Source organism: Acomys russatus, chromosome 3, assembly GCF_903995435.1.
Source record: "Acomys russatus chromosome 3, mAcoRus1.1, whole genome shotgun sequence".
NCBI classification, from domain to species: domain Eukaryota; kingdom Metazoa; phylum Chordata; class Mammalia; order Rodentia; family Muridae; genus Acomys; species Acomys russatus.
Genome location: NC_067139.1, coordinates 37,838,498 through 37,866,360, shown reverse-complemented (window position 1 = coordinate 37,866,360; position 27,863 = coordinate 37,838,498). Strand labels below are relative to the sequence as shown.

The window sequence follows — 27,863 nt, the reverse complement described above, 5'->3', positions numbered from 1 at the left end:
AATCAGAATTAGGAACCAATTGAAAACCACTACCTCCTCTTCACAGACTAGCCTGATGAAGCTTGGTGAGGCTCTGGGGTTCTGTCCCCTCTCTGGGAAATGGATTGGGAGGCGTCGTGGTGACACGGAAACGGTTTCCGGAGCTGTGGAGGGCTTCAGGGTCCTCCACTCCACAGCAAAAAGTGCCTAGAGGCCTTGTCTGTGCCACTACAAAGGGGCTTTTCTGAGGCCCATTCTCAGAACTTTGGGAAATAAAGGTGCCAGTTCACCCTGGAATGGCTTTGGAGGTGCTTTCTTTGCCTTGGAGACCCAACTTGGGGTTCCTTAGGAAGTGTGGTGTTTGGGAAAGAAGACCTGATTTTTTGGATACCCCATCAAGGGGGAAGAAAATGTTTGGAATGATAAGGTGATGAGCTTGGGTGGGGTAGGAATGGCTTGAGATAAGATCATAAGGCAGGGCTGGTGGGAGGGGTATGGTTAGAGAGGGATCGGAGTGGGATTCAGGCAGCTGGCATTGCTAGAGGGTGTGGTCAACATGTGGAGGTGTGTCGTGCTAAGCTTGAGTCTGTAGCTGGGATAGGATGTGTGGCTGGCCCTGGAAGGGATGGTGGTGGACTAGGAAGGGTCCTTTCAGAGGTAGTTGGTTGTAGACATCACAGGCCTGGTCTGATGAGGCGCTGAACGGAGGGCGGGGCGGGGGGCGGGGGCGGGACAGGGTAAGCCAAAAGGGGTTTAATGCAAGGTGGAATGGGCCGGGAATGGGTTGGGGTTAAGTGAATCAAGTTGTTGGGTTGGACCAATTATTCTGGGGAGGCGGAGAGGATGAACCTGGGCCTGGGTAGGGCCTAGAATCTTGGTGGGTTTATGGCTGGGAAAGATGGTATGCTACTAGGTCGGGGACAAGACAAGACAGGTGCATGGGATTGGCCCTGGGGAGCAGAGTGGAAGCTCAGAATGCAGGTGCTGGACAGCAGGGCGAGGGGCGTGGGGGCGCCCCGGGGCAAGCTGGGAAGGGGGTGTGTGTGCGGGCCTCCCCCTGGGCCGGGCCGGGCCAGGGCGGCGCTAGGACCGAGCGAGCAGAGGGAGTGAGCCGGGCGGAGCCAGCGCCCCCCGCCCCCCGCCGGCCGGCTCCCCTCCCCCGGCCGCTGGCTCGTTCGCTCTCAGCGCTGCAGAGGCTCTGAGACGGCGGCGGCTACTCCCTCATTCCCCTCCCTCCCGTGTCGGTCGGTCCGTCCGTGCGTGCGTCTGTCCGTTCGGCCTCGGTCCGGCCCGCAGCATGGCCGGCGTCAGCTTCAGCGGCCACCGCCTGGAGCTGCTGGCAGCTTACGAGGAGGTGATCCGGGAGGAGAGCGCGGCCGACTGGTGAGCCCCCCGCCCCCGCCCCCGCCCCCGGCCCCTTTGTCCCCAGGCCGCCGCGCGCCTTTGTTTCCCCGAGGCTCTGCCACCGGGAAGGGAGGGGGAGACCCCGAAATGGTGCAACGGCCCGGGAGAGCCGGGGAGGGGCTGCCTTTGTGCGAGCCGGGGGAGGGGCCGGTCCAGGCTGGGCGCGCGGGCCGGGGCGCCCAGAGGCCGCCCTAGGCGCACTAGGGGCGCGGGAGCCGGACGCCAGCCACGCGGATGTGGAGCCCAAACGTGGGGCCCGGGGTCCTACGGCTCTGTCGGAGCCCATCCCCCTTCCCACCCTGCCTCCCTCCACGGGCCCGGGGGACAGGTGTGCACGGGCCAGCCAAGGGCACCTTCGCCACCTTCGAGCGGGCGAGGGCCGGGTGGGGACGGGGCGGGGACCCAGCTAGCGGAGCTAGAGCAGCCTGCCCGGCCACAGCACAAAGGAAAGCTAGGGCGGGGGAGGAGCGCAGAGGGCTGGGGGCCAGCGTGCCCCGCCCACCGGGGGCTTTTCGGGGTTGTCTCCCCCCACATCTAGGTTAGGGTGTGTTAGAAGGAGGTTCACTGCCACATGGTAACCACCAAGTGACTCCTTTATCCCTCACGGGTCGCAGAGGAAGAGGCAGGGCTGAGCCCTTCTCTCCGCTTCTGAAGGATCGCTAGGACTAGGCAGTTTAGGCAGGAAGAGACCCAGAAGATGGAGCGAGCAGCTTGTCTTAGGTGGCCAGCTGGGAGGAAGTGTGGAGGGAGCCCCCTCAGAGCTTTACCGGATGAGTAGATCTCGGGGACCCTAGCCCCTCCACTCAGCAGCAAAGGGCTGTCAGCCTCAGATTGGGGTGGTGTGAGTGGACGATTTCTCTCCCCCTCCCCAGCTGTTACCCTCCCTGAGGTGGAGGAGGGGTGTGAACCACCTGCCCTGGCCGAAAGCCTCAGGGTGTCAGGAAAACCGAGGGCTTCCGATGCCGGATGGCGGATGCTGGTTCTGAGCACAGCCCCCAAGTGTTCTTCTCATGGGCCAGATCCCCATTTTATATTTAGATTTCTTTTCATCTTGTCAAGCTGGAAGTAGGCTCTTCTTGAGAAAATCGAGGCAGAGTTGAGGCTTGTCTGAGGGACCCCTCAGTTGGGCTGGCCTCACTCTCGCCCTGGAAGGGGAACCTGGGAAGGGGGCTGGAGGAGGGGACAAATAGCCAGGCGTCCATAGTCCATGCCACGGTACTGCAGCACTGGCGGGCAGCCAGGCCCAAAGCAATGGACTCAGGAGACGAGTTCTTGTGTCTTGCAGGTCAGTCATAGGAGAAGCCAGCACAAGCCAAGCAGGGCAGGTTCCACATTGTTGTCCCAGCCCTGCCCCTGAGGGACTGAGATCATGGAGGCAATCTGGGCATGTGGCCTGCTTGGTCTGGTGGAGAAGCCGGTTTGGGGATATGCCCTGTCTGAAGAGAGACACTGCCCAGAACCTTGCTTTTTCTCTAGTCTGTGGGGTATAAATAGACAATACCTTGCATCTCTTAACCCCCTCAAAGGCAGAACACTGGCAACCCAATGCCGGTCTCCTCAACTACTGCTGCCCCATACCCTGCTCAGTTGAGGCCTAGGTTCCCACCATCAGCAACATCTGTGTAACCAAAGGGCGTTAGTAATTCATCCGGGGCATGGGCCGGCTCCATCTGGGTTGTGTGTGGGACACACACAGATAGATGCACAGATGCACCCTTGCATATATGTTTGCTCACTCCCAAGGGCCTGAACAGCATGTTGTTAAAAGGTGTGAGGGTCACATTTTTCAGGAGATGGCATAATTTTTCTCAGCTCTTACCACACAACCAGGAGCTGCGTGAGAGCTCAGGGTGCAGGACAGACCCTGCGTTTAATAGTCCAGCGGGCAGGGTGTCCTGGGTTAAAATGTTGGGGCAGGAGCATTTGGTGTCTTCCTCCCTCTATCTTGACTTTGAATATGGGTGTGGGGGGTGCTTAGGGTAGCTGACCCCTAGGTTGCAGGGTCTCTTAAATGGACCATTGTCCTTGTGCTGGAAGTAGGACACTGGGGTGGTCAGATTGTGGAGTGAGAAAGGCCAGCACCCCCCTGGTTCTGATGTGAGTCATTGTGTGAGAAGTTCCCGCTCTTCTCAAGAACTTGAGAAAAGGGGGCTGGGCAGAGTCCTCCTGGCCTTTCCAGGGCCTTTCCAGGGCCTTTCCAGTTCCAGCACTGTGTGAGTACGTTGGTCTTCAGCCTTCCACTGCTAGCACCCTGAAGCTGCCCTGGCCCAGTGTCTGTGGCTCTTACGGTTGATTAGTTTGTGTCAACACTACAAATCCCTCTAGTGCCACTTTGTGCTGGGCCCAGGATCCAGACAGCAGTTCTGTGTTAGCAGGGAGTTCCTGCCTTCACAAAACTGTCAGGACAGACTGTGACAGTGACTGTCTCCAGGATTTGCTGTTGGTGAGGTGTGTACACCTATAGTCAGTCCCCTTCTCATCTACTCTTTCCTGCTTGTGTCCTGGTTCCCAGCAACCAGTCCCAGGGTGCTTGTAGTCTGTTACAGATGCCCTGGCCAGCAGGGTGGGGGGGGCTAGAGGAGAGTCAACATAATGGTCCCCATTTCTGTTGAGTACAATCATGCTCTGGGGTGTGGGGCTCGGACGCAGGCTGCCCGTGGAGCTGGCAGGGGCATCCTGAGTGGTCTTCATGAATAGAAAAGTCCCTGTGCAGCTCGATGGTAGAAAGTATTCTTCAGAACTGGATTTGGGAGCCAGTGTGGCCCAAGTGTGGCGATGAATGCAAGGGTCATTTTGGAAATGTGGACTGGGCAGAACTGAGCTGAGCGCGTCTGAACGAGGCATGGTCTCTACTGAGGAAGGATTGTGGCCCTACTGGGGAAGAGGGGCTGTTTGGAGGTGGGTGGGCATGGAGGAAAGATGGAAGAGGCCTGAGAGAGTCTTGATGAGGATTAGACAAGCAGCTACCCCAGAGAGATGTGGTGTCCAGAGCAACGTCTTGGAAGGAGCCAGGATTCCTGGTGCTGGCTCAGGGCTTCATCCGCGACTACAGAGGGATACACCCTATTTCTTTGTTCCTGGCCACGGGTTAGGGCAGCCTGACAGGTGGTGGGACAGCTGTGCTGGGAAGCAGCTGTTAGGGTGGCTGGGGCAGCAGCTGCACCAAGGCCTCCAAGACCTTCAGCCCACCTGTGTCTCTTTGTGGAGAAAAGCAGGGGGAGGAGTCCAGGAAGGGAGGGGCTGCAGGGCCCATTTGACCCTCTTAACAACTAGGGCCAACAGCCTCTAGGGGCATGGGGTTAGGTCCCTTCCTTCCTTTCCCTCCCCCTCCCCTTTTGCTCCTTTCTTCTCTTTTCCTTCCTTCTTCCACCATTTTTTATTTTCTCTTTACTTCCCTCCTTTCTCTTGTCTTTTCTCTTCCTCTTCTCGTCTTCCTCCTCTCTCTTCGCTCTTCCCTTCCCTCCATCACCCCCTTACCCCTTTTCTCACACACCCGGCCTCCTGACTTAGATGGGAAATGGGAGATGAGGCACACGGTCTGAGCCCTTCTGAATCTCGGGGACCAAGATTCCCTTCTCCACGCGTTGCCTGCATCAGGATGGGTTGGGGGGGCTAGGGGGGGAATCTCTACGTTACCTTCCATGAAATGGATGCTGTAGTGTGCCTGCCAAGAATACATACAAAGCAGGAAAAGCTAGGAAGGAAGGAAGGAAGTGGTTAGCTTAGCTTTCTGACCAGCCTTGGTCTACATGGCTTCAGCTAGGGCAGAGGCAGCCTAGGAGGATAGAAGACCAGGAGATCTTAGGATCAGAGTTGGGGACCCCTTCCCCATCTCAACGAGGGAGAGGTTTTTAGTCTGAGGATGTCCCTGGGGTCCTTTGTGTTGGAGGAGAATGCAGCTCTGGTGGGCTGGTTTCTGTGCCAATTGCTAGGTTGCCATGGTTACCAGGGGATGCCCAGCATTGAGCACCAGATTCTTCTCCTCCCTCCCAATAGGGGGAGGGGCAGCGGGTACCAAGGCACGCACCAGGTAGATTCCTGGCCCTGGCCAATGAGGGATGAGAACCATGGTCGCCAGGGAACGGTAACCAAGGAACCGTTGCCTTGGAGTCTCCGTTGCACACCCGCTCCACTGGGTTGTGGGCTGCCAGGGCTAGGGCTCGGACGCTGAGCTGACTAGGCAGAGATTTCTACCCCCCACCGTTCCCTGAGTGCCATCTGACCCAGGTCTCCAGCTCAGCTGAAAAGATGCCTGGCCTTGTTGTCACGACCAACCAACAACCAAAGCTTTTCTCCTCCTTGTCCTGTTTTACCCCTGCCTTCCCCCCACCCCTCTGGTATCACTCTCCCTCCCTGGTGCCTTCCCCACCCAGAATTGGCTGCCTAGGACCTGACAGTTCTATGAGCCACCCCTCCCTCTCCCCAGGGCTCTGTACACATACGAGGATGGTTCGGATGACCTCAAGCTTGCAGCATCAGGAGGTAAGGATTCCAGCCACTCCTTCTCCTCCCACCACCTACTCTGGTTGTTTTGTTCCCCTCCCTGGCTACAAGCCACTTTCCTGCCTCCATCCAGCAGACCCACACTCATCTGATGGTTGGCCTTCCTCTTGTCATTCCTGCATTCCTCAGAGAGCAGAGGGAGGGGCCCTTGTTTCCTGTTTGACTTCTGGGAAGGCACAGTAAGGAAAAGCAACTTGCCTGACGTCACACAGCTAGGGAAGAGACCTAGCAGGGTGGCCCTGCTCGGTCCTAATTTCTGCAAAGCTGGGAGATTTCCTTAAGGAAGGCTTTGTGTGCCTTGCTGGGCACTGGCACCTCAGACATGAGAGGTGTGATCGCTGAGAAGTGAAGTTGTGTGAAGAGACAGTTCTTCAGTCCCACCTCGGGTCAGACCCAGGAAAATCCAGAGTCAAAGCTAGACTCTGGTCTGCCCCCTCACCTCTTTGCACAGAGGTTTGGGTCTCTAGCTCTGCAGAATAGAAGTCCCCTGGGGTTCTGGGCCCTTTGTAGGGGCAAGAGTGTAGGACATGGAGAGCCCTGACACCTTCCTGGTTTCCCCAGAAGGGGGCTTGCAGGAGCTTTCCGGCCACTTCGAGAACCAGAAAGTGATGTACGGCTTCTGCAGCGTCAAGGACTCCCAGGCTGCCCTGCCAAAATATGTGCTCATCAACTGGGTATGCTGCTTGTGGGATGGGGCTGGGAGCTGAGGGCTCCAGAGCGGCCACATTCCATCCAGAGCCGCTTCTGGGGAAAATCCTACTCTAGTTCTTGGGAAGATAGTCTGGGCCGGCGGGCTGTTGCCTTCCTCCTATCCTTTGCTGAGCTCCTCACTGGGTACACTGCAGGTTGGTGAAGATGTGCCTGATGCCCGAAAATGTGCTTGTGCCAGCCATGTGGCTAAGGTGGCTGAATTCTTTCAGGTATGCAGGGACTGGGTCCAAAGGGGGCGTGGCCAGTCACCCAGGGACAGGTTTGTATGCTAGGGGTGGTGATGGTAGTTTAGATGCCACTTAAACAGTGCTTTTTTTTTTTTTTTTTTTTTTAAATGGAAGGGCGTTGACGTCATTGTGAACGCCAGCAGTGTGGAAGACATTGATGCTGGAGCCATTGGGCAGCGGCTCTCCAATGGACTGGCGCGGCTCTCCAGCCCAGTATTGCATCGGCTGCGGCTTCGAGAGGATGAGAATGCTGAGCCAGTGGTCAGTGTATTCCTGGGACAGGCTTGTCTTGCCCAGGCTCCTGTGTGACCTGGCCCCTGAGTCGGGCCTCCCCAGTGCCGCCCCCCCCCACCCCCCCGTAACCCTCATTTCACACATGTGAGCCCTGGAGCATTTCAGTCTGTTCTTGGTGTTCATGTCCACAGGGTACCACCTACCAGAAGACAGATGCAGCTGTGGAAATGAGGCGGATTAACCGGGAGCAGTTTTGGGAGCAGGCCAAGGTGAGCAGCGCAGACCCTGAGCCCGCAGGGTGCCTACGACCTCTCTCAGTTGAAAGAGCAAAGCCTTTCTGTCTCCTGCACACAAGGCTCATCCCCGCCCCCGCCTAGTTCCCAGAAGCCCACCTCCCCAGCCTGGGTGGGAGTAGGCTGGAAGGGCCAAGGCTAGTCTGGGCTCAGGGCTTGTCCTTCCTGGGTGTGGGTTCCAGAAAGAGGAAGAGCTGAGGAAGGAGGAGGAACGGAAGAAAGCCTTGGACGCCAGGCTCAGGTTTGAACAGGAACGAATGGAGCAGGAGCGGCAGGAGCAGGAAGAACGGGAGCGGCGCTACCGGGAGCGGGAGCAGCAGATTGAGGAGCACAGGTGAGGGCTGGCCCGAGGCAGACGGCTGTCCACACTCCCCAGCCCACCCTGAAGGGGTTCGTTGGTTTAACTTCTCATTCCAGGAGGAAACAGCAGACTCTAGAAGCTGAAGAGGCCAAGAGACGGTTAAAGGAGCAGTCTATCTTTGTAAGTTATTTTCCAGGGCTCTCGAGCCTGGCCAGGAAAGTCAGGGTGGTTCATGTGTTCTGGGTCTCCCCTGGGAACAGCAGTGACCCCCCAAGACAGCATTAGTACTGGGTACTCTGGGAGCATGCCTGGCCATTAATGTCATGAGTCTGTCAGGCCCAGCACCTGTCTGTGGGGACCTGGTGTTTATGTGAAAATAAAAAAACAAAACAACGAAAAGTTCTTTTACACGCTTATCTCCAAACTAGATGGGAAAATCCACCTTGGCCCAGCCCCTCACCGACTTCGCTCCTCCACTTCTGCCCCCTTGGGGCTTGGGAGACTTAGGTGTATTAGTCAGGGCCTCTGCACTGGGTGGGGTGGGAGGGTGGGGGGAATGGGGTGGATGGGGGGGGGTTGAGAATTAGGCTTTGGAATGAAAGTGACTCGGAGCTCCTGAGTGAATGTAGACCAATGCTTTCAGGTTCTGCTCACACAGGTTGGCCTCTGGAGCAGCCCCCTTCCATTGCTGCAGTCCTAACAGATATTGTGTCCACTCATTCACAGCAGGGTCTTTTGAAAAAAAACCAAGTGTTAGCCGGGCCTGGGCCTGTAATCTCAGCATTCAGGAGGCAGAGGCAGACAGATCTCTGTGAGTTCGAGGCCAGCCTGGTCTACAAAGTGAGTCCAGGTTAGCCAAGGCTGCGTAGAGAAATCCTGTCCTGAACCATCCTCCTACCCTTCAAAGCCAAGTTTTATAGGAATTTCAAAGGTGTGCATGCACACATGAAAGTAGACTAGTGGGTGACTTCAGAGTTAGTCAAGCAGTGGCTGCCGAGGTTCTATTAAATTCCCTCTACTGCTTCAAGTTACCTCACGGGAAAGTAACTATGTAGCAACACTGTAGCCAGCTGTTAGGGCGGCCTTTTGATTTCAGGTCCTCTGAGGAAGGTCCCAGGTGAAACTGAAATTTAAACACTCACTAACTCACTCACTCACTCACTCACTCACTCACTCACTCACTCACTCACTCACTCACACACACACACACACACACACACCCCAAGACTGAGTTTGGCTTTGGCTGTCCTGAAACTTGTTCTGTAGACCAGGCTGGGCTCGAACTCACGTAGATCAGCCTGCCTCTGCCTCCTGAGTACTGCGATTAAAGGTGTGCGCCTCCACTTTCAAGCTAAAATGACTTCTTTTAACTTAGGAATTCTTGAAAGCTGTATTGCTTTCTCTCCTGTTAATAAGAATGTATTTGTTTAGATTATCATATTTTATTTTATGTGTATGAGTGTTTTGCCTGCATGTATGCCTGGGCACCGTGTGTATTCAGTGTCAGAAGACTTTTTTTTTTTCCTGTGACAAGGTTTCACTGTGTAGCCTTGGCTGTCTTGGACTCGCTTTCTGGACCACACTGGCCTTGAACTCACAGAGATCTGCCTGCCTCTGCCTCCCAAGTGCTGGGAGTAAAGGTGTGCGCCACCACACCTGCCTTAAGACATTGGCTCTCCTAGAACTGGAGTGACAGATGGTTGTAAGTCACAGCAAGGGTGCTGGGAGCCAAACCTGGCTCTTCTGCAGGAGCAGCCAGTACTCTTAGCCACTGAGCCACTTCTCTAGCCCCTTGGTTTTGCCTTGACTCCTCACGTCACATGCTTAGGCACAACAATGTCGGTGACCCTGGAGTCTTGCTCTCACTTCCACCCACAGCTGTAACTTGTTTCAGTGGTGTTCACATTGCTTACAGTTAAAGCCTCGATGATAAGCAAGCTCTCTTCCATGCGCATGTGTGCGCATGTGTGCGCATGTGTGTATGTATATGTGTGCTCACACACATGTGCATATAGTATGGAAGTATGGACCAGTGCTTTCACTGGTGCATGCACTTATAAAGGCCAGAGGTTAACTTCTGCTGTCTTCACTGTGGCTACCCACTTTATTGTTTGAGATGTGTTCTCTCTTTGAACCGCTTACTGTTCTGGCTGAATGGTCTGGCCGGCGAGCCCCAGGGGTCTGCCACCTCCCCATCTAGTGCTGGGGTCATGGGTATGTGTTTCTCTGTTGTGTGTGTGCTGAGGATCCACACTTAAGAAGCCATGCTTAAGTGAGCCGTGGTGGTGCACTCCTTTAAGCCCAGCACTTAGGAGGCAGGGGCAGGCGGATCGCTGTGAGTTCAAGGTCAGCCTGGTCTACAAAGAGAATCCAGGACAGGCAGGGCTCTGTGTAACAGAGAAAACCCTGTTTTGGGGGGCGGGGGGAGAAGAAGCCGTGTTTATCCATTGAGCTGGCTCTCCAGCTCACCTCGGCTCCTTTCTTTGATTGGAGCAAAGTAAGGGACCCTAGTGAATCTACAGTAGGAAAATTTTAAGCTCTGGGTTATATGCTCAGCGCAAAGGTCTAAGCCAGAAGTGGTGGCTCAATCTAATCCCAACAGCAGGAGAGCAGAGGCTGACATCACTGGGACGAGGCCAGCCTGGTCTATATTATGAGTTCCAGGCCAGCCAGCTCTACAAAGTAAGCTCCTGTTTCAAAATGTAAGAAAAAAAGCCCTGCTCTTCACCTAGCTTCCCTTCCCTGGCAACCCCTTCTGCCCAGTTTGCCCCATGAACAACAGGAGATGCTAAATAAGAGGCTTAAAAAAAAAAAAGATGTATTTATACAAGGGATGGGATAACCATTGAGATGTAATATGAATAAATTAATAAAAAAAACTAGACGAAGCACAGTTTAAAAAAACAGATGCATTTATATAGTATACAGTGTTTTGCCTGTATATACACCTGCAGGCCAGAAGAGGGCAGCAGATCTCATTATAGATGGTTGGAGCCGCCATGTGGTTCCTGGGAATTGATCTCAGGACTTTTGGAAGAGCAGCCAGTGTGAGTGCTCTTAACCTCTGAGCCATCTCTCCAGCCCTCATAAGAGGTTTTTGATATAGTAAGTTCCATTGAGCAAACACATACTATACTTGTGCCAGCCACTCCCACACACTTGGGTCTTCATCCTGTGTTGCTCACAGAGGATCAGGGAAGTGACCCCCAGGAACAGGAACCATGATGCAGAGCAATCTGTATCTGCTAGGAACTCCCTGAGGGGACACAGAGAAGGAAACCACCTGAATGAGCCAGGTACTTCTTGCTCAGGAGTTAGTGTCCAGGTAGAGAGAAGCCTTAAACTGGAGAGGCTGGACTCGGGTGGTGGTAGGTCAGGCATTTGGGAGAGCTGGGCTCATCTCCTGCGCCAGAGCGTGGAGTTGGGAAATGGAATGACTATTCTAGGCACAGTGACTGTAGCATACAGAGGACATTGTGTCCACAGCCAGCAGAGGATGTAGGGTGAGTTGAAGCTGGGATGGATGGTCAGATTGGAGACGTGAAGAAGGCTAGATCAGACCGGGGAAGGGGAGTGTGGCCAAGCACGGGACATGAAGGCTAGATCAGACCGGGGAAGGGGAGTGTGGCCAAGCAAGGGACATGAAGGCTAGATCAGACCGGGGAAGGGGAGTGTGGCCAAGCAAGGGACATGAAGGCTAGATCAGACCGGGGAAGGGGAGTGTGGCCAAGCAAGGGACGTGCCCACCTATACTTCTGGGTTTCAGTCTTAAAACATAAGTCATGAAATGGCCAAATGGGAATCAGGGAGTCAGGGACTGCAGTGAACTGGGTGCCACACTTCCCTGGGTAAGGCAGCTTCTGTATGACTCAGGCTACAGTGGTGTTGAGAAACTGGGGGCCTGAGTACTCAGCTCAGTAAGTAGTACAGCATTTCCCAGCATTTACAAGGCCTCCACCTCAGAGTACAAGAGCAGAGACACACAAGAGCCAGAGATAGGGAGAATACACACTAGATACTCAGGGGGCTGTGAGAGACCTCCCCCCATCTCAAAAAACAAAAGCCAGGTGAAGTGATAGAATCATAAATTCAAGGCCAGCCTAACAGTTTAATGAGACCCTGACCTAAATAAAAACATAAAGGGCCACAGACGTAGTCACTGGTAAAGCATTTGCATGGGTTCTGTGAGCACCTGGGTACAATCCCTAGTATAATAAAATAGGAACTAGATACTATTTTCAGTTCAATGTGAAACTGAACTTTTAAGTGGTAGCAGCTCAATTTACGTGGGTTTAAAAACTTGCCATCAGGGCCTGAAGAGGTAGCTCAGCGGTGTAGAACACTGACTTCTCTTTCAGAGGAGCGGGTTCAATTCCCAGCACCTATGTGTTGGCAGCCATCTGTGGTTCCGGTTCTAGGGCTCTGACACCCTCTTCTGGCCTCTGCGGGTACTGCATACATGTGGTGAACAGGCACGCAGGCCGGCAAAACACCCCCCCCCCCCAAATAATTTGGCTTTAAAATATGGAATCAGAGCAGTACCCAGTCCATGGGCCATACTCATCAGTGCTTGCCGTGTCTTACGTTAGCGATGCCTGGTTAGACGTGGCATGAGTCAGGTACTCAAGGTCTGGTCAGTCTGTGGATGAGGGAGATGGCTGTGTGACTGGGTACTGAGGGGAGCAAAGCGCCACCTTTGAGACCTTGCTGGGTTGCAGAAGAGATGCTTAGGACACTGTCCCTTTGGTTCCCAGGGTGACCAGCGAGATGAAGAGGAGGAATCCCAGATGAAGAAGTCAGAATCCGAGGTGGAGGTGAGAGCTGGGAAGGTAGTGAGTGAGATGGGTAAGGCCTGGCTCGGCCAGCTAGCCCTGTCCCGCTCTCTCTTTCCTTGTGCCCTCAGGAGGCAGCTGCCATTATTGCCCAGCGTCCTGATAACCCACGGGAGTTCTTCAGGCAGCAGGAGCGGGTTGCATCGGCCTCTGCGGGCAGCTGTGATGCACCATCACCCTTCAACCACCGACCAGGTATTCCTAGGCCCCATCCTTACCCGCTCTTTACTCCTCAGACTGTGGTCCTAAATCCCTTTGGGACTTCTTCTTGGAAAAGAAGTCTTGCCCAAGGACTCCTTGGAGAAGGCAAGATCCCTTCAGTGTGCTCCCCCACCCACGGTTTTCCACAGAGGGACTGACTGGGTTGGGGGAGCGCTGTCAATGTTGGGCATTGGCTGAGCAGTGGGTGGTACTCGAGGCTGGTTGGGCAGCTTTGGTGAAGGGAGCTTCTCTGCAGGGTTGGACCAGGTCCGGCCCGAAGGCCTCGGATGCATGTAGGGTGGGATCTTGTTCTGGCCCTTGCATCCTTGCAGCAGCTGTCCTTGAGGGTCCCCGGTTTGGCTTCTTGTGTAGCTTCTGCCTCCCCCTGGAGCCCCGTTCTATTTCCTGTCTGCTGGTCTGAGTATTTGCATCCACTGTGTGCTTGGTCTCGTGCTGGGTCCCAGGAGCATGGCAGATTTACTGACTTGTGCTGCTACGCAGAGGCCGCTGTGTGTGCCCATGTGTGTATCTGGTGCTGGCTGGTGGGAGGCATCAGATGGCTTGAGGCTGTAGCCCAGCTTGGCTGAAGGTGGCTTAGATATCTACGGCTGGCCCTGGGGGTGGGTGAGGCCTTGGGGCAGGGGTGGGGGAGACTGACCCTCTCTTGTCCTCTGTCTCTTTCTCTGTCTGTCTCTCTTGGCAGGTCGTCCGTACTGCCCTTTCATAAAGGCATCGGACAGTGGGCCTTCCTCCTCCTCCTCCTCCTCCTCTTCCCCTCCACGGACTCCCTTTCCCTATATCACCTGTCACCGCACCCCAAACCTCTCTTCCTCCCTCCCATGTAGGTAGCAGCCCCAGGCCTCGGCAGGGTGGGGTAAGGAGGGCCCCGCTTCCCAGCAGCCCCCTCGCCCTTTCTCCCCCAGCCTGACTGCTGACTGCTGGTGTTTGTCCCCAGAGCAGGTACCACCTGCCTCTTGTCCCTGGCCCTGCAGGAGGGTCCTGGCCCCCAGGGGCCTGGATTACAGGGTCTGGAGCAGTAATCTGGCCCCAGGGGGGCCTGGGGAGCTCACAGCCCCCACCCATACTGAAGATGAGGTGGACAGTCCTGATTCCACCTTAGCTCTCAAATCCTCACCGACTAGCCTGGCCATTTGTTCCACAGGCAGCCATCTGGACAGCCACAGGAGGATGGCACCCACTCCCATTCCCACCCGGAGCCCGTCTGATTCCAGCACAGCCTCTACCCCTGTCACGGAGCAGATTGAGAGGGCCCTGGATGAGGTCACATCCTCGCAGCCTCCACCCCCACCTCCACCACCCCCACCAGCTCAAGGTGAGAGAAGGGTTCCGCCTGTACCCAGTCCCCAGTCTCACCAATCAGTCTCTGGGCTGGGAACCCTGGGTTGCCACAGTAACACAGTTCAAAGGAACTGGATCACTTGTCAACAACTGCTCCGCTGCTAAGGAAGCCGCTGTAGCGGACAAGAGCCCTGGTGTTGCTCTCAGCCCTGCCTTATCTCACCTCACTGGCTCATCACTGAAGCAGTCATGGGCCTTCCTCCCTGAGCTTCCCAGTGGCTTGCAAACAGTTAGTGAAAGGATAGTGAGGTCCAGCTGATACTGAGAGATGCTCTGTAGTAGTTCCTCCCGGAAGTTGAGAATTCCCTCTCCCCAGAGGGTGGGCGGGGCATTGTAGGTTGGCCCAGGACATCTAATTTTCCCCAACGGGGCTGACTGCATTGTGTCCTTCGTGTGTGCTGCCACAGAGGCTCAGGAGTCTACCCCCAGACTGGATGGTGAAGAGACCAGCAAGGAGGCCAAAGCAGCAGAAACCCCTCAGGCCTGGGCGGGCTGTGCAGAGGAGCCCCCTCAGGCATCGGAACCTCCCCCGTTGCAAGACAGCAGCCCCATGGAGGACTTGATGTGTACAGAACCCCCAGAGCTGGCTGCCCCTGCAGAGCCTGCTGCCTCGGTCACCTCAGTAGCTGATGCCCATGCAGCCGACACCATTGAGACCAGCACTGCCATTACTGACACCACGAATGCCAACAATGTCACCCCTGCCACTGCCAGCCTCGTTGATCTATGGCCTGGCAATGGAGAAGAGGCCTCAGCGTCTCAGGCTGAGCCCAGGGTACCCACACCGCCCTCAGGTGCTGAGGCCTCCCTGGCAGAGGTGCCTCTGCTGGATGAGGCAACTCAGGAGCCACTGCCACCAGTGGGTGAAGGCTGTGCCAACCTTCTTAATTTTGATGAGCTGCCGGAACCTCCAGCCACTTTCTGTGACCCAGAAGAGGAAGGAGAAGGGGACCCCCTGGCTGCCTCCCAGGTCCCGACTGTGCCCTCTGCAGCTCTAGAGGAGGTGGGTCAGGTGCTTGAGCAGGAGCTGGAGCCGGAACCTCACCTGCTGACCAACGGAGAGACCACTCAAAAGGAGGGGACCCAGGTGGGACAGGGGCAGCCCGATGGGAGGGACGGTAGTCAGGGCTGAGGGGGAGAGGGAGGGCTGATGGTTTGTAGATCCATATTGAGCGGCTCTATTCCACTCCCCTTTCCATTCCTGTCAGTCCGTGTTTCCCCAGCAACCAAGGATTCCAAGGTTGGTTGCTAGGGAAACAGGCCCAGGCCTGGTAGATCAGCTGTAGTCCTGTCAGATGGGGCTTGGTGACCTAGGCTTTAATTAAAAAAACAAAAAACAAAAAACCCAGCAGGCCAGTGAAGGATACTTCAGTCAGTCCCAGGAGGAAGAGTTCGGCCAATCAGAAGAGCTGTGTGCCAAGGCTCCACCTCCTGTGTTCTACAACAAGCCTCCAGGTAGTATCCCCACCCCCACCCCCGCCCCCGTGGGAACCATGGGAATTCTGGTGACAGGATGGGATGTGAGGGCTAGCAGTGTCACCAAACGGGGTTGGCACCACTGTTAGAGGTTGAGGGTGGGCACGGCGCCATTGCTGGATCTACTCTCCTCTGCCAATATATCCTAGAAATCGACATCACCTGCTGGGATGCAGACCCCGTACCTGAAGAGGAAGAGGGCTTCGAGGGTGGTGATTAGTAGTGACAACTGCCTCCCGGCTGCCCTCGCCAAGGCTGCCCACTTACAGTGGCCTCTGGCCAGACGGCTTGCAGCGCGCCAGCATTAGCAGCGCCCCGCCTGGCTCCCACTCTGGCCGGGGAGCTGTCTGCTTCCCTACTCACAGGGCCTGACTTTTACAGCTTTTCCCTTTTTTTTAAAGTTGATAGACTTGTACAGTTGACTGGTTTTCCTCCCGTTGGTAGTTGAAACGATGTTGCAGATTCCACCCCCTTCCTGCCCAGACCAGATTGTAGCTTAGTCCTCCCTGCTCAGCTGACCAGGGTGGAGGCCTCACCCTGCTTGGGACCTGGTGGGGGTCGGGGGCTCTGGTGGGAAAGTGTTCCCTCCCATCACTTTTCCTAGTTTTATGTTTCTTGGAAAAATACCACTTTGTATTCTCTATCCAGGGCTTCAGATATTTTGCACGAAAATTTAAAACATGGCAATAAATGGCTCGTGGGCTCTGGCTCCCTGGGACCCGCCCCTTCTCTTCACCCTCGCTGCTTGGTTGAAAGGAATTATCGGGCCCACCTGGGGCCCCTTGGCTTCCCGCCTCCCGCCGGGCAGGTCCCAGGCTGGAGGTCCTAGGCATGAGTCAAGTCAGGGCTTGTAGATGCGATCTAGGGGCGTGGGTGGCCCCTCCCCAGTTCCTTCCTCTCTGCTTGGGTTCTTTTTCATATTAACTTTTTTTTTTTTTTTTTAAAGCACAAACTTATGTAATGGGTCGTGCTCATGTCTGTTAATAAAGAAATCCAGATCCCTTCGGGCCTGCTGCTCTGGGCCTCCAGGGGTCGATCTTTCGTGGGTGCCGGCCCTCATGACCAGCTTCCCAACTCCGCACATCTCCGAGGCTACCGGGGGCGCACAAAAGCTGGCTAGATGGAGCCTGAACGGCTCGCCCTGAGAAGCAACCTTTGGTTTCGTTTCCGTACTACCCGCTCCCCAGGTCCCTACCCTAAGGTCCACATGCTTGGTCACTAGCACCTAGGACTTAAAGCAGCTGGTGTCCCCCCTCCGCTTGTACCAAAGCAGATCACACACCTTTATTATCCTCAAAATGTAACAAACAGGGTAAGAAATCCCTCCCTCCCCCCTCCCCTCCTTGCAGTCCAAGGGAAGCATTTAAAAAGCCCCGCAGTCAGGCTAGGAGTTCGCCCGTGGGGCCCGGGACGCCGGGCGCCCCTCTATACGGCTGTAGTCCTCCCGAACAAGGGGATGGAGACGGGCAGGCGCCAAGCTCCGTGCTCCAGGGGCTCGCGGCTGCTGAGCTCTGTGTCGGTCCAGCTGGGGAAGACCCGGCGGCTGCGGTCAGTCTGCAGACAGAGGGCAGGGCAGGGGGCGGCGGGCCGCGGGGCGCTGGGAAGATGCAGCGCCGAGGTATAGCCCCGGTCCAGGAAGAGAGGCTTGTAACTCGGAGGCGGCTGCTCCTGCTTCTCGGCGCTGTCGCGGCGGCTCAGAAAGGGCGTGACGATCTTGCGGTAGAGGCCGCGAGTGTCCGTGAGCACCTCGCTGTAGGGCGGTGGCGGCTCCGCCATCAGCACCGCCTCCTCGTAGCACGGCGGCTTAGACATGTCCGATTCCGCTGCGGAACGGGAAACGGGCTGTGAGGAGGAAGCCGCCAGTCCCAGCCTCCCGCAGAAGCCTCGCCCAGCCGCCACCGCCACCCTAGTCCGCTATCCCTGGGCTAAGGGTGGGCGCCGAGGGCAATAGCTTGGAGCACTTGCCTACAGCGCAGCCTTACCTTGGCGCGGGTAGCTCCAGGGCCTGGGCGGCACTGAAAGGTGCGGCGGCGGTGGGTGCGGCAGTGCGTGATGGTGTGGGTGCGGGTGCACGTGCGGCTGCGCTGGCCCGTGGTGCAGCAGCGGGTGCACGTGCACGTGCGAGTGCGCGTGCACAGGCGCCTCCAGACGGCTGCGGTGCGGTGGTGGCGGCGGCGCCAGGCCCGGAGGACTTCCAGCCAGGCTGCCCTCAAGCTCGAGGGGCTCCAGCTCCAGGGCACGCAGGTTCTGCTCTCTCAGTCGCTCCTCCTGGCGCCGTTTAAGGCGGCGGCGCAGGAAGCTGCAGAAGCAGCAGAGCAGGACGATGAGACCCCAGATGAGCCAGAAGCCGGCGAAGCATGTGAGGAACGTGTAGGTGCCCTGGGACATCACCATGGCTGCGGCACAAGCGGCAGGTCCTCGGCAGCTTTACTGGACGCTGGGCTCCTCGGCGTGGCCCCGGGGCCGCGCCACGCTCCCAGGTGCCGCCAGCGTCACTCGGGGACCTGCGGCCGGGGGCTGCCTGCGGCGGGGCTCAATGGGCGCGCATGCCGGCGAGGGGCAACTTTGGTTCCCGCTCCTTTCCATGGCGCCGGGCGGCGCGGGCTTATTTTACCCGGGGCCGCGAGCGACCTGCGGGGCAGACACAGGACTCAGCGAGGCTTGCCGAGATCCTGGGTGACTCCCAGCCTGCACCCGCGTCCCGCACAGGGTTGGGGATGCCTCCTAGGTGGGAACCCCCGCACTCCCCGGGGGCCGGATGACGTCACCTGTGGATGACGTCACGCCCCGAGGTTCTCCCCCCCCCCCCATAGGGTTTCCCCGAATCAAGACCCGGCCATCGCGTGCCGACGCGACCCAAGACGAGCCAGCAGGGGGCGCGTGGAGTCCACCCACGACCCTAGGTCCAGCTTCGAGGTGGTTTTGGAGGCTTGTGAACACCAGGACACTGGAGTAGTCTCGGGCGCGGTGTTTTGGGGTGGGGAAAAGGACAGTCTGCCTCCTGGAGGACCACAAGCAGCTCGCTTGGCGCCCAGCTTCTGCCCTGCACTGCTTCCAACTATTAGCCTTGTCTGTAAGAGACTGGCGAGTGGCTGCCACTGCATGCCACCGACCCTTCCTTTGTCTGCTCCTGATGCTGGGCGTGGGCCAAGCCTCTTTCCTTCCTCTAGGCGCCTCTGCCAGCCGGATTCCAGCCCCAACTCGACTTCCCGCACCACCTACTCATGTGCAAACCCCACTTGGCTGCACCTCTCTTACTTTCAACCCTCCCCTTCCTTCCACTAATTCCTTTCCCTCTTTGCAGAAGGGTGGAAATTTAGAAAGATTTGTCTTTCGGACCCATCTAGTCCCGCACTACAAACCTGTGTCCGTAGGTTCACCTACTCTCACAGCAGGGGTCCGGGGGCATCTCTGCATTGGGAGGGAAATCGGAAGCCCTGACTGCTTAGTTAATGGCAGCAAGCAACAGACAGGTCACCATCCCCACGGAACAGAAATGGGCCTTTCCCAGGAACTCTAACATTTGTTACCCTCTGGGTAACAAATTGTTTCTAAGTCACAGCTGAGATCAGGAAGAGCAGTTAACGGCATAGATGGTAACGCTAATCTGAACCTAGGCCTAGCTGCAAAGCCCTGGCCTGAGCTCTGTGAAGTATGGTTTTCCAGGAGCGCCAGGGAACCGCCTGCCCTTGGCATACCCACACTCACTCAGCTCTGGTGCCCACAATCAGCTTAAGACCCAGGCTGAAAGGATGCCAGGCCTTGGCCACCCCAACTCTCCAGATGGCTCCTGTCTGACTCTCTGGCTGCCTTCAGCCATGTGTCACTTGGTGCCCATGCCAGTCCTATCCTCCTGGGCCTGCGTTCCAGAGCAGACAAGGGTAGGAACAATAGCTCTGCCCGCCCCCTCGACAACCCCACCATGAGGCTGCCATGGTGACACAGCTCAGATAAAAACACGATGCTGCCAGTCACTGGGAGTCAATTAAATCTGTTGTTCTCTTTTTCCTGAGCCCTCAAGAGCAGGAATGTTCTGAGGAAACAGGCACTAGCTAGAGGCTTCAGTCAAAAGGGCAGAAGCAGTCCCAGGTCAAAAAAGGTATTTCTGTGGTTGGAAGTAATGGTGCTTGCTAAATTAGAGGCATCTGTTAAGGGCCAGGGGTGATGGTGCGCGTCTGCAACTACCAGGAAGGTGGCTTGAGTCCAAAAGACTTGTACCACATGACATCATGGTATATGACATCTAAGAGTATATAAACAATATATAAATAAAAGGAAGCTTTAAAATAATCTGTCAAAGATATCAGAAATTGTTCCTTCTTTCCATGTAGATTTTTGCTGTTTTTGAGACAGGGTGTCACTACTGTACTCCCAGCCAGCCTCTCACTCAAGTGCTATCCACCTGCCTCTCTGCCTCCCCTTGCTGGGATTAAAGGCATGCACCACCACATTGGCTCCATGCACAATCATAAGAACATTAACATCACCTTGTCACTTCTGGTCACGCCACCATTTGATAGATGAAGTGACAAGCCCTCAGAAGGAAGAGCCTTGTTTCATGTCACACAGCTAATAGGAGGTGCTAAGGTTTAGTCTGTATCTGAATCAGTCGCTGTCCACTTTCCATGTGGTGAGCTGTGAATGAAAACCCCAGTGTTTGTTAGCACTCAGCACATGAGAACACCTGGTACTTAGGTTAACTAGTAGCTGAAATGTGTGTTCCTATTCTGTCCTGTCAAGGCCCCATGCCACCTGTTGTGGTGTAGCTCTGGGAGTGGGTAAGTACTCCTAAGATCTGGAGAGAGAATAGTAGCTCCCAGCTCCACAAAGAACAACATACAGAAACTGTGCCCTAAGGGTACCTAGCTCAGCACACTGGGCAGTAGGCCAGACTCTAAGGAACAAACCCCAAATCTGTGTGCTGCTGTCACTAGTGCAAGTCACTCTGCAAGAACCACCATTCACTGCACTGTGCAAACTGTGGGTCAGAGAGAAATCTCTTCCTTGGGAACACACCACGGCACCCGCCTCTGACAGCAGTCAGGCTCTACTGTCCAACTAATGCTAAACTCTCTCCTGCTGGGCTACAGAGGGCCATAGTCTGGTCTAAAGCCCCCCTCTTGGCTACCTCTAGCCCACAATAGTTGCTCAGTACGTAAACATCAAGAGGCTCATTCAGATCTTTTGAAATGCTCCCTGGAACAGGCCAAACTTTTCAAAGCCCTCTGCCCAGGGCTCTTCTCTGTTTATGCTTTGGCCCTAGTAGAACCTACAAACTGCAGAGTCTTGGTCTCAGCTACTCATCATGTCTCACCGACAGCAAAACACCTACCGTTTGCTCACCTGCCCTGTTGGGGACCATGCCCTCCAGATGGATTCATCTTTCTATCTGCCACATGATTTGTTTTCTGTATTTCTTCTCCCTCTCCCCCCCCCCCCCCCACCCCCGGCCTTATATTCTTGTAGGTTGTTAAACATTGCCTAGGATTCCTCTTGACATGTGAAACATTATGTGCACTTGGCTTTGCTGGGTTTTCATAGACCATGGTGGGATTACACCAAGGGCTGAAAGCAAGACTTCAGGTGTGTCCTAAGCATTTTGCTGCTGGGTTCCTCATGAATCACTAGGGTAAGGGTTGAGCTCATATCTGCAAAGGTGACAGAACTGCCTGCTTCCGGGCTGGGGGACAGGGTGGGTGCTTCAGACTGGTACCTCTGAAACTTGCACAAGCCTCTGAAATACATGGGGGGGGGGCTTGTCCAGATCCAGAGAGCTAGCACTCCCATCATCTGATTCAGTAGGTCTGAGCCTTCACATTTCTAGTCTTGAACTCACTAGGTCGGCAATGCTGGCCTTGAACTCGTGACAGTGGTCTTGCTTCCTCTTCCTAAAAGCTGAGGCTATAGGCAAAAGCCACCACACCTGGCTTTAGAGTTCAAATTTCTAACAATTGTCCAGCAGATGCTATGCCAGAGAAACCCTGTGACCCAGATCATGGCCTCCAGAATAGTTTCTGCCAAGGCCTCTTGGTCTCCTCCACCACTGCCAGGACATGGCTACCCTGAGCTACCTTACCACTTTAGGCTGGATGAGCTTATGCACTACAGTATTAACAAAGCCTTGATCAATTGGCACACAGCGGCTAAAACCACTTGTTGAAGGGACTGGAGGTGTCCAGTTACCTGTTTGATGTAGCTATAGGAGAGGGGAGCACATCAGGGCAGCATATATTTTATTCTTGGGAAATCTCACTGAAAAAGAAGTCACTGCCCAGCCCTTAGCCCTCTAGGGGTGGGTTTTTTTTTTTTTTTTTTTTTTTTTTAATTGTTGTTTTTTGTTTTTTTTTTTTTTTTCAAGACATAGCCTCATTATGTAGCCCTGGATGTCCTGGACTCACTCTGTAGACCAGGCTGGCCTGGAACTCAAAGAGATCTGCCTGCCCCTGCCTCCTGAGTGCTGGGATGAAAGCTGTGCGCCACTGCGACTGGCACTTGGGGTTGATTATAACCAATTTTAAAAACCCAGTCATCTGGATGCAAGGAAAAGTGATACGGAGGCACTGGAGTGGAGAGAAGTCTGGGTGGGAAGGACAAGATGAAACCCTGGATATAAGCCTGAGATGAAGAGACCAGAAAAGGAGATGGGGTGGCAAAATATAGTGTGGTGTGCTGAGGTCAGGGTTGGGGAAGAGAGCAGCTGTCACCCTATCCTGGCAGGCATCCCTAGTCTCCATAGTGTGATCTTAGCAATACTCAAGAGTTAATGCCAGTGGACTCAGTTGGCTGGAAAGCCTTGAAGACTTCAAATCCAGTCGTGGAGGGAAAGGCATGTCAGGGGGACACAGGCGACACTTCTATACCTCTTTCTCACACCAACATATACGTATACTGAGACCAGAGGGAGAACTCGTTTCAGCTCCCAAAGTCAGCCTTGCATGGATCTGCTCTAATTTCACTTCCACGAAGGCTCGGTAAGGTTCTGACCTGGGTCTGTGATCTGACCCTGGCACGTGGACATTGCTGGAGCCCCAGTCAATTTGCGGACACAAAGAATTTCCCTGGGCCCTCCTTCTCAGTGCTGGCCCTGTCAAGGGCAGTGTGGGAGGAATGTGGCAGGACAGTGAAAGCCTAGACTCATGAAACCTCATTCCTGTGGCTCCGCGTCTCCTCTCATTCAGCATGAACATGGTGATTTGTTCCTGCAGGGAGGGAGAGACAGTGCTTGGGTCTCGTGAGGAGCAGCGTTGGATGTCAAGCACTGAGAGGAAGTGTGACTTTAGATCCTGTTTCCACCTAGCTGAGCCATGTGATGCCATACTAATCCACAGCTAAGGTGGCTTCTTTACCTGTAGAACAGGAGTGCCAAGACCTGCCTGAGGGACTGGTGAGATGGCTCGGTGGTTGAGAGAGCACTTGTTGCTCTTGCAGAGGGCACAGGTTTCGGTTCCCAGCACCCACACAGTGGTTCACAATGATCTGAAACTCTACTTCCTGGAGACCCAGCTGCCTCTTCTGACCCCCACAGGCACTAAGCATGCACGCGGCGCAAAGACATATACGTAGGCAAAACACTCACACATAAAGTGAATAAATCTAAAACAAAAAAAACTGTCTAATAATGACAAGTGGGGAGGGCATGGGGACACAACTTCAAGCCCAGTGTACACCAGCATGTGGCCAACTGAAAGCCAGCACCCTGCATCATGGAAGTGGTCCAGCAGAAATCATCCCCACTTTACTATGGACTGCATGCACTGTCAAGAGTTAAGACCTTCAACTTTAACATAATGCATGAAGGTTTTGTTGGCCACTGGCAAGCAATCTTTTTCAATATTCATTTTCCCAACATTTGCATAAAGGGCAGTTTTCATGCTTAATCTCAAAAGCTGGATAGCCTAGGCACACCAAGTCCACATACTGTATGGTGACATTAACTGACAGGCAGGTACCTGGCTACCATTGTCCCTGCGATCTGTGGGGCATTTGGGTTTCCAGCCTCTGAGCTGGACTGGCCAACCACAGGGCCCCAGCACTGTCTGGGTCTGTATTTGCCAGATTGTCTCATAATCAGAACTACAAGCTGTAAAAGCCAGAGAGCCTATGCACCAGAGAGTAGGGCCTGGGGGCTTCCCAGGGGGCTAATGCAGCCAGACTGAGGCTTCAACTCAGCTAGAGAGAAAATGGAGGAGGGAGACACGAACACAGCCTATCAATAGCTCGCCCTGTGCTGCATGTGAGAGAGGAGCCAGCTGATCCAGCAGGAAGAAGGAAAGGTGCACCAAGGCTTGAGATGGGGAACTTCCTCACTGGCGGAACATGAGGGAGGGCTAAGACTGTTCCTCTGGCAAGCTCTGGATCACATGGCCAAGAAAGGCCTCCAGTGCAAACTGAGTTCTACGGCTTTCTGGTTGCTTGACCTTGGGGCAAGTCCCTTCTCTTCCTGAGCCCCAAAAGTTCTTATCTCTAAAACAGGGATGCTAATCACACCTTGGACAGCTGCTGTAAGGACTGGGGGACGGTGGCTGCAGAGCACTCAGACTGCACACAGAACAGGAAAAGAATGAAAGGAACCTGTGACTAACTCCCCAGCTCTCTCTGCCTGGCTTCCCATGCAGCATCCATTTAAGGGCATCTTATGCCAAGGCCTCAGATGGCCCAGATCCTGGGCACCAGATACTTCACTGGATAGAAAAAGAGATCTGGGGGTAGTTGGTAGTGGTTTCAGGGGTGCTATATCTGAAGCCTGTGGTCAGGGCTGGCATCTGCTGAGTCAGGTCCTACTGGCAGGGGGGCCATTCCTCTCTCCAGCACACTGCCCGGTGAGGGGAGGTTGGGAGGAGAGCCAGAGGTCATTTCCTCTGACTCAGTAGCCATCCGAAGAGCTCCCTTGGGCAGGGCATCTCCATGTGGCTCAAGTCCCTTTGCAGGGCAACCTCCATGCCACCCCACACAGTCAAAGCATTGTGCACAGACGAGAAAGGAGCACTGTGGTCCAGACAATGAGCTAGGTCGCTCCCATCTGGCCTGGGATTCAGCTCCCTTGGGTCAGCAACGGCCTTTGCTCTGCTTCTATCCCTCCCTGGAGAATGGTGGCTAGGAACACCAAGTAGAGGCCCACCACAGGCCCATGTTTTGGCACATGCCCTGGCCATGAGGGATGCTGGCTAGCTTCTTTCTTCTTCCCTAGTTTAAAAAAAAAAAAATCACCTCCGGAGAATGCGATTTTGTCAGCCCATGTTTCAAGGAGCGGGAGAGCACCCTTGTGGTGGTACTACCAATGGTAGCTATCCGGCAGAGACCCCAGACCCAACAACCTTCAGGACACCTCCTGCGGCAGGCCCAGGGTCTGGGCCGCCTCCACGTTTGCAGCCACCCAGGGAGCCCTGTTGCGACGACTGCAGCCACGTGGGAGCCGGCTCGTGCCCACGGAGCCGCTCTCCCTCACCCCCACCCTCGACGTGTTGAGGCAGGCACACCCAGACCGGCCAGAGGAGCGATGCTCTCTCCACTGTGCACCCCCTTCCCCCCTCCCGCGCCCTCAGCCGTGGTGGGGGAGGGGGCGTCGCCACCCCGCAGTCGTGTTGCCGGGGAGCGCAACCCCGTTGCTGTGGCAACGGTTTCCAAGCGAACTGGTGGCGGCTCGCGCCGGGCTCGGGCTCCCTCGCTCACTGGTGTTCTTCCCCTCCTTCCTTCCCTCCGGTGTGGGCTGGGGGAGGGGCTGTCCCCTGTCCCGGTCGGGGTCGGGGTGGCGATACCAGGATAGGGCTCTGAGCCACCCTCAGGAAGGGTCATCAGCCCGAAGACCATCTTCCGCCCGCGCTCTGTTCCCGCCCGGCCCGCAGCCGTCGCGGTACTCACGGGCCCAGGCATCCTCCACGAACTCGTCTTCCTGCCTTGAGGCGAGCGGCCTAGCGGACAGAAGCCCCAGCTTGAAGCAGGCGGCGGCCCCGGGGAGCAGACAGTGGCAGCGAAAGCCGCTTCGAGCGCAGGGCTGGAGGCACGGGGCGCGCGCACGGGCGCGTGCTGAGCCTGGCGTGCGCGCGCGCGCAGCCAACAGAACCCCCCCCCCACCACCACCACACACACACACACACACACACACTCCCTGCCACACGCCGCCGAGGCTGCTGCGAGAGGGGAGGGGTGGGTGGGACTCGGGACCCACCTGCGCACCCAGACACGGCACACGAGGGTGTGGGCTTGCACTACCAAGGGCATCCTAACACAGAGAAGGTACACTCTGCACAGCTCCTAACAACGGTCTACCCAAAGGGAGTTGGGGGTGAGGGACACACACCTGCAGCCTCGCGGCACAAAGTAGCTACACACCCGGATGCTTAGCAGAGCAGCTGAGGTCACGAACCCAGATATTCATACACTGAGTCCAGAGACAGGTAATACGGCAGGGGCTAGAGCAAGTCAGCACCCCAGTGTGGCTTCCTCCCAACTCAGGACCCCATTCGTTCTGTTCCATAAGGTATACATTACTGCATGCCTACTGAAACACACACACGGGGGGGGGGGGTGTTGGGGGCGCTGAATCGCCAAGGTTTCACAGGCATGCTCACCTCAAGGGCAAGGATACTGTCTAGACCGGCTCCATCTTAAGCTTGACCCTCCCTGGCTGTGTGCTTGCCTTAACTGTTTCTACTTCAACTTCTCTATGGCATTAATGGTGATCTTCCAAAAGTGCCTCCCACTACATCGACGGGAACAGCGAGGGCTTTGAGAGCCAGGTCTTGAATACCTGGAAGCCCACAGGAAAAGGGGCCATGAGCCAGTGAACCCAACTTAACTAGCTTTGATCGCAGTTGGTTCCAAGCGTTTCAAAAGCTGGAACCAGGCACATTTCCCCTATTTAGGTGGTATGGATGGCCCCCACAGCTCGACGTAAGCGCTGCCCTGCATCCCCAATAAGAAAACTAGGTGTCTTTCCCCTTACTTATCTCTAGTGAAAACAAGTAATGGAGCAAACACAAAGTCCACAGGTGACATTTGGGACTCGTGTCCACCATGAACTAATCCCCTCCTTGGGGTGTGGAAGGGTATGTACTCCTAACAGCCACCCAGTGCTCGGCCTCTTCTCTGGAGTATGAACACCCAGGTTTCTGAGGGACAGTCACTGCCCCCTAGCCACCCATGGGTGCCATCAAGGGTTGTTCCACTATATGTTTCTAAGTTGGCCATTAGGAGACCACGGATTTACGACTCAAGAGTGTCAAGACACAAGCAAGCTGGAGTGCCTTGCTTCTGGCAGTCATAGCCCCCAAAGCAACAGGCAGCCTTTTTGTCTGAGATGTGTTTCACTTACAGTACAGGGGCTCAAACCCAGGCCTCTCACACATGCTAGAAAAGCACTTCTCCCACTGAGCTCCACCCACCCTCAGCAGTCCCACCTGGGCCACATGTGCTGTGTGGAGTGGGTGCAGATGAGTTAAAAGCCCACTACTATCAAAGCCACTTGATTTGAGACAGGGGAAAGCAGTTTGCTCATGTTACATTAGGGGTTTTGTACATGGTGGGAGAGGCCCTTAAAACCCTCAGGTCCCTCCCAATAGTCTGTATCTTAACCGCTCCTTTCCCAAGCAGCGTTCAGCTTTCCATTTGGCTCTGCCTGGACACAGCAGCCTTGTCAGGGAGAGTTATCAAGCCCAACACTTTTGGGGCCAAGGGAGCACTGCTTAGTGTTGTCCTCCCAGACTCAACTCTCTAGAATTCTCTGCCACAATACTGATCATACTGAGTGCCACTGTTCCCATCTCTCCCTGCCTACCAGATTAGCGACAAGCTGGCAGGAACCTCAACTCCATCTGGGTCCCTAGTTCTCAACATAGGGCTGCGTAGGGAGTGGAGTATTGTTGGGAAGTTCAGGTAGGGTTTAAGGTGAAAAAGAGTCTGGACCCAGTAGCAGGCAGCGCACTTCATGGCACCCACTCACCCTTGCATACCCTTTCTTCATCTTCATTTCTACCCAATGAAAAAAACCTTGAGCCCCTTATTTCCTTTGCATGGATAGAACCATTAGCAACATTCTACCTGCTAGATGGCCCCAGCTGAAGACATCTGTCAGCAACCCTTAAGACAGCTTAAGAGTTAACACCTGCTTAAGCCAGGCGTGACATGATGGCACACACAAACCCTGACACTGTACAGGAAGGGCAGGAGAATCAATGAAAGTTTGAGGCCGGTCTGGCCTTCCTACAGTGAGTTCCAGGCTAGCCCCAGAAGCACTTCCTGGTTGTTTCATATTCTCACAGCTGATATGCATATACTCAGACAAGAGGGTCATTCATAGTACCTGGTGCCCAGCTCACAGGCAAGGTGGTTCCAGGGACTCTTGGGA

General features: G+C 55.4%; 2 protein-coding genes across 5 annotated transcripts; one reads left to right on the top strand and one right to left on the bottom strand.

The window, feature by feature from the left end:
- The first annotated feature begins 1,154 nt into the window (after nt 1-1,154).
- On the top strand, nt 1,155-16,468 carry Dbn1 (drebrin 1). Of its 3 annotated transcripts, XM_051172429.1 has the most exons (15): nt 1,155-1,362; nt 5,810-5,865; nt 6,448-6,560; nt 6,732-6,806; nt 6,939-7,085; nt 7,250-7,327; nt 7,534-7,685; nt 7,769-7,832; nt 12,407-12,466; nt 12,556-12,679; nt 13,389-13,526; nt 13,848-14,018; nt 14,452-15,131; nt 15,397-15,499; nt 15,670-16,468. In XM_051172429.1, the coding sequence occupies exons 1-15, from the start codon at nt 1,277-1,279 to the stop codon at nt 15,738-15,740; spliced, it is 2,118 nt and encodes a 705-aa protein (XP_051028386.1). In that variant the 5' UTR covers nt 1,155-1,276; the 3' UTR covers nt 15,741-16,468. The 3 variants fall into 3 exon arrangements, with proteins under 3 accessions (XP_051028386.1, XP_051028406.1, XP_051028396.1); XM_051172449.1 differs by lacking the exon at nt 13,389-13,526 and having other exon boundaries at nt 15,670-16,467; XM_051172439.1 differs by lacking the exon at nt 13,389-13,526 and having other exon boundaries at nt 15,394-15,499; nt 15,670-16,467.
- Nucleotides 16,469-16,576: 108 nt separating this feature from the next.
- On the bottom strand, nt 16,577-25,549 carry Prr7 (proline rich 7, synaptic). 2 transcript variants are annotated; one of them, XM_051172269.1, is made up of 4 exons: nt 25,379-25,549; nt 20,008-20,155; nt 17,503-18,151; nt 16,577-17,343 (listed from the first exon to the last, which is right to left on the bottom strand). In XM_051172269.1, the coding sequence occupies exons 3-4, from the start codon at nt 17,912-17,914 to the stop codon at nt 16,946-16,948; spliced, it is 810 nt and encodes a 269-aa protein (XP_051028226.1). In that variant the 5' UTR covers nt 17,915-18,151; nt 20,008-20,155; nt 25,379-25,549; the 3' UTR covers nt 16,577-16,945. The 2 variants fall into 2 exon arrangements, with proteins under 2 accessions (XP_051028226.1, XP_051028230.1); XM_051172273.1 differs by lacking the exon at nt 20,008-20,155.
- Between the last annotated feature and the right edge of the window lie 2,314 nt (nt 25,550-27,863).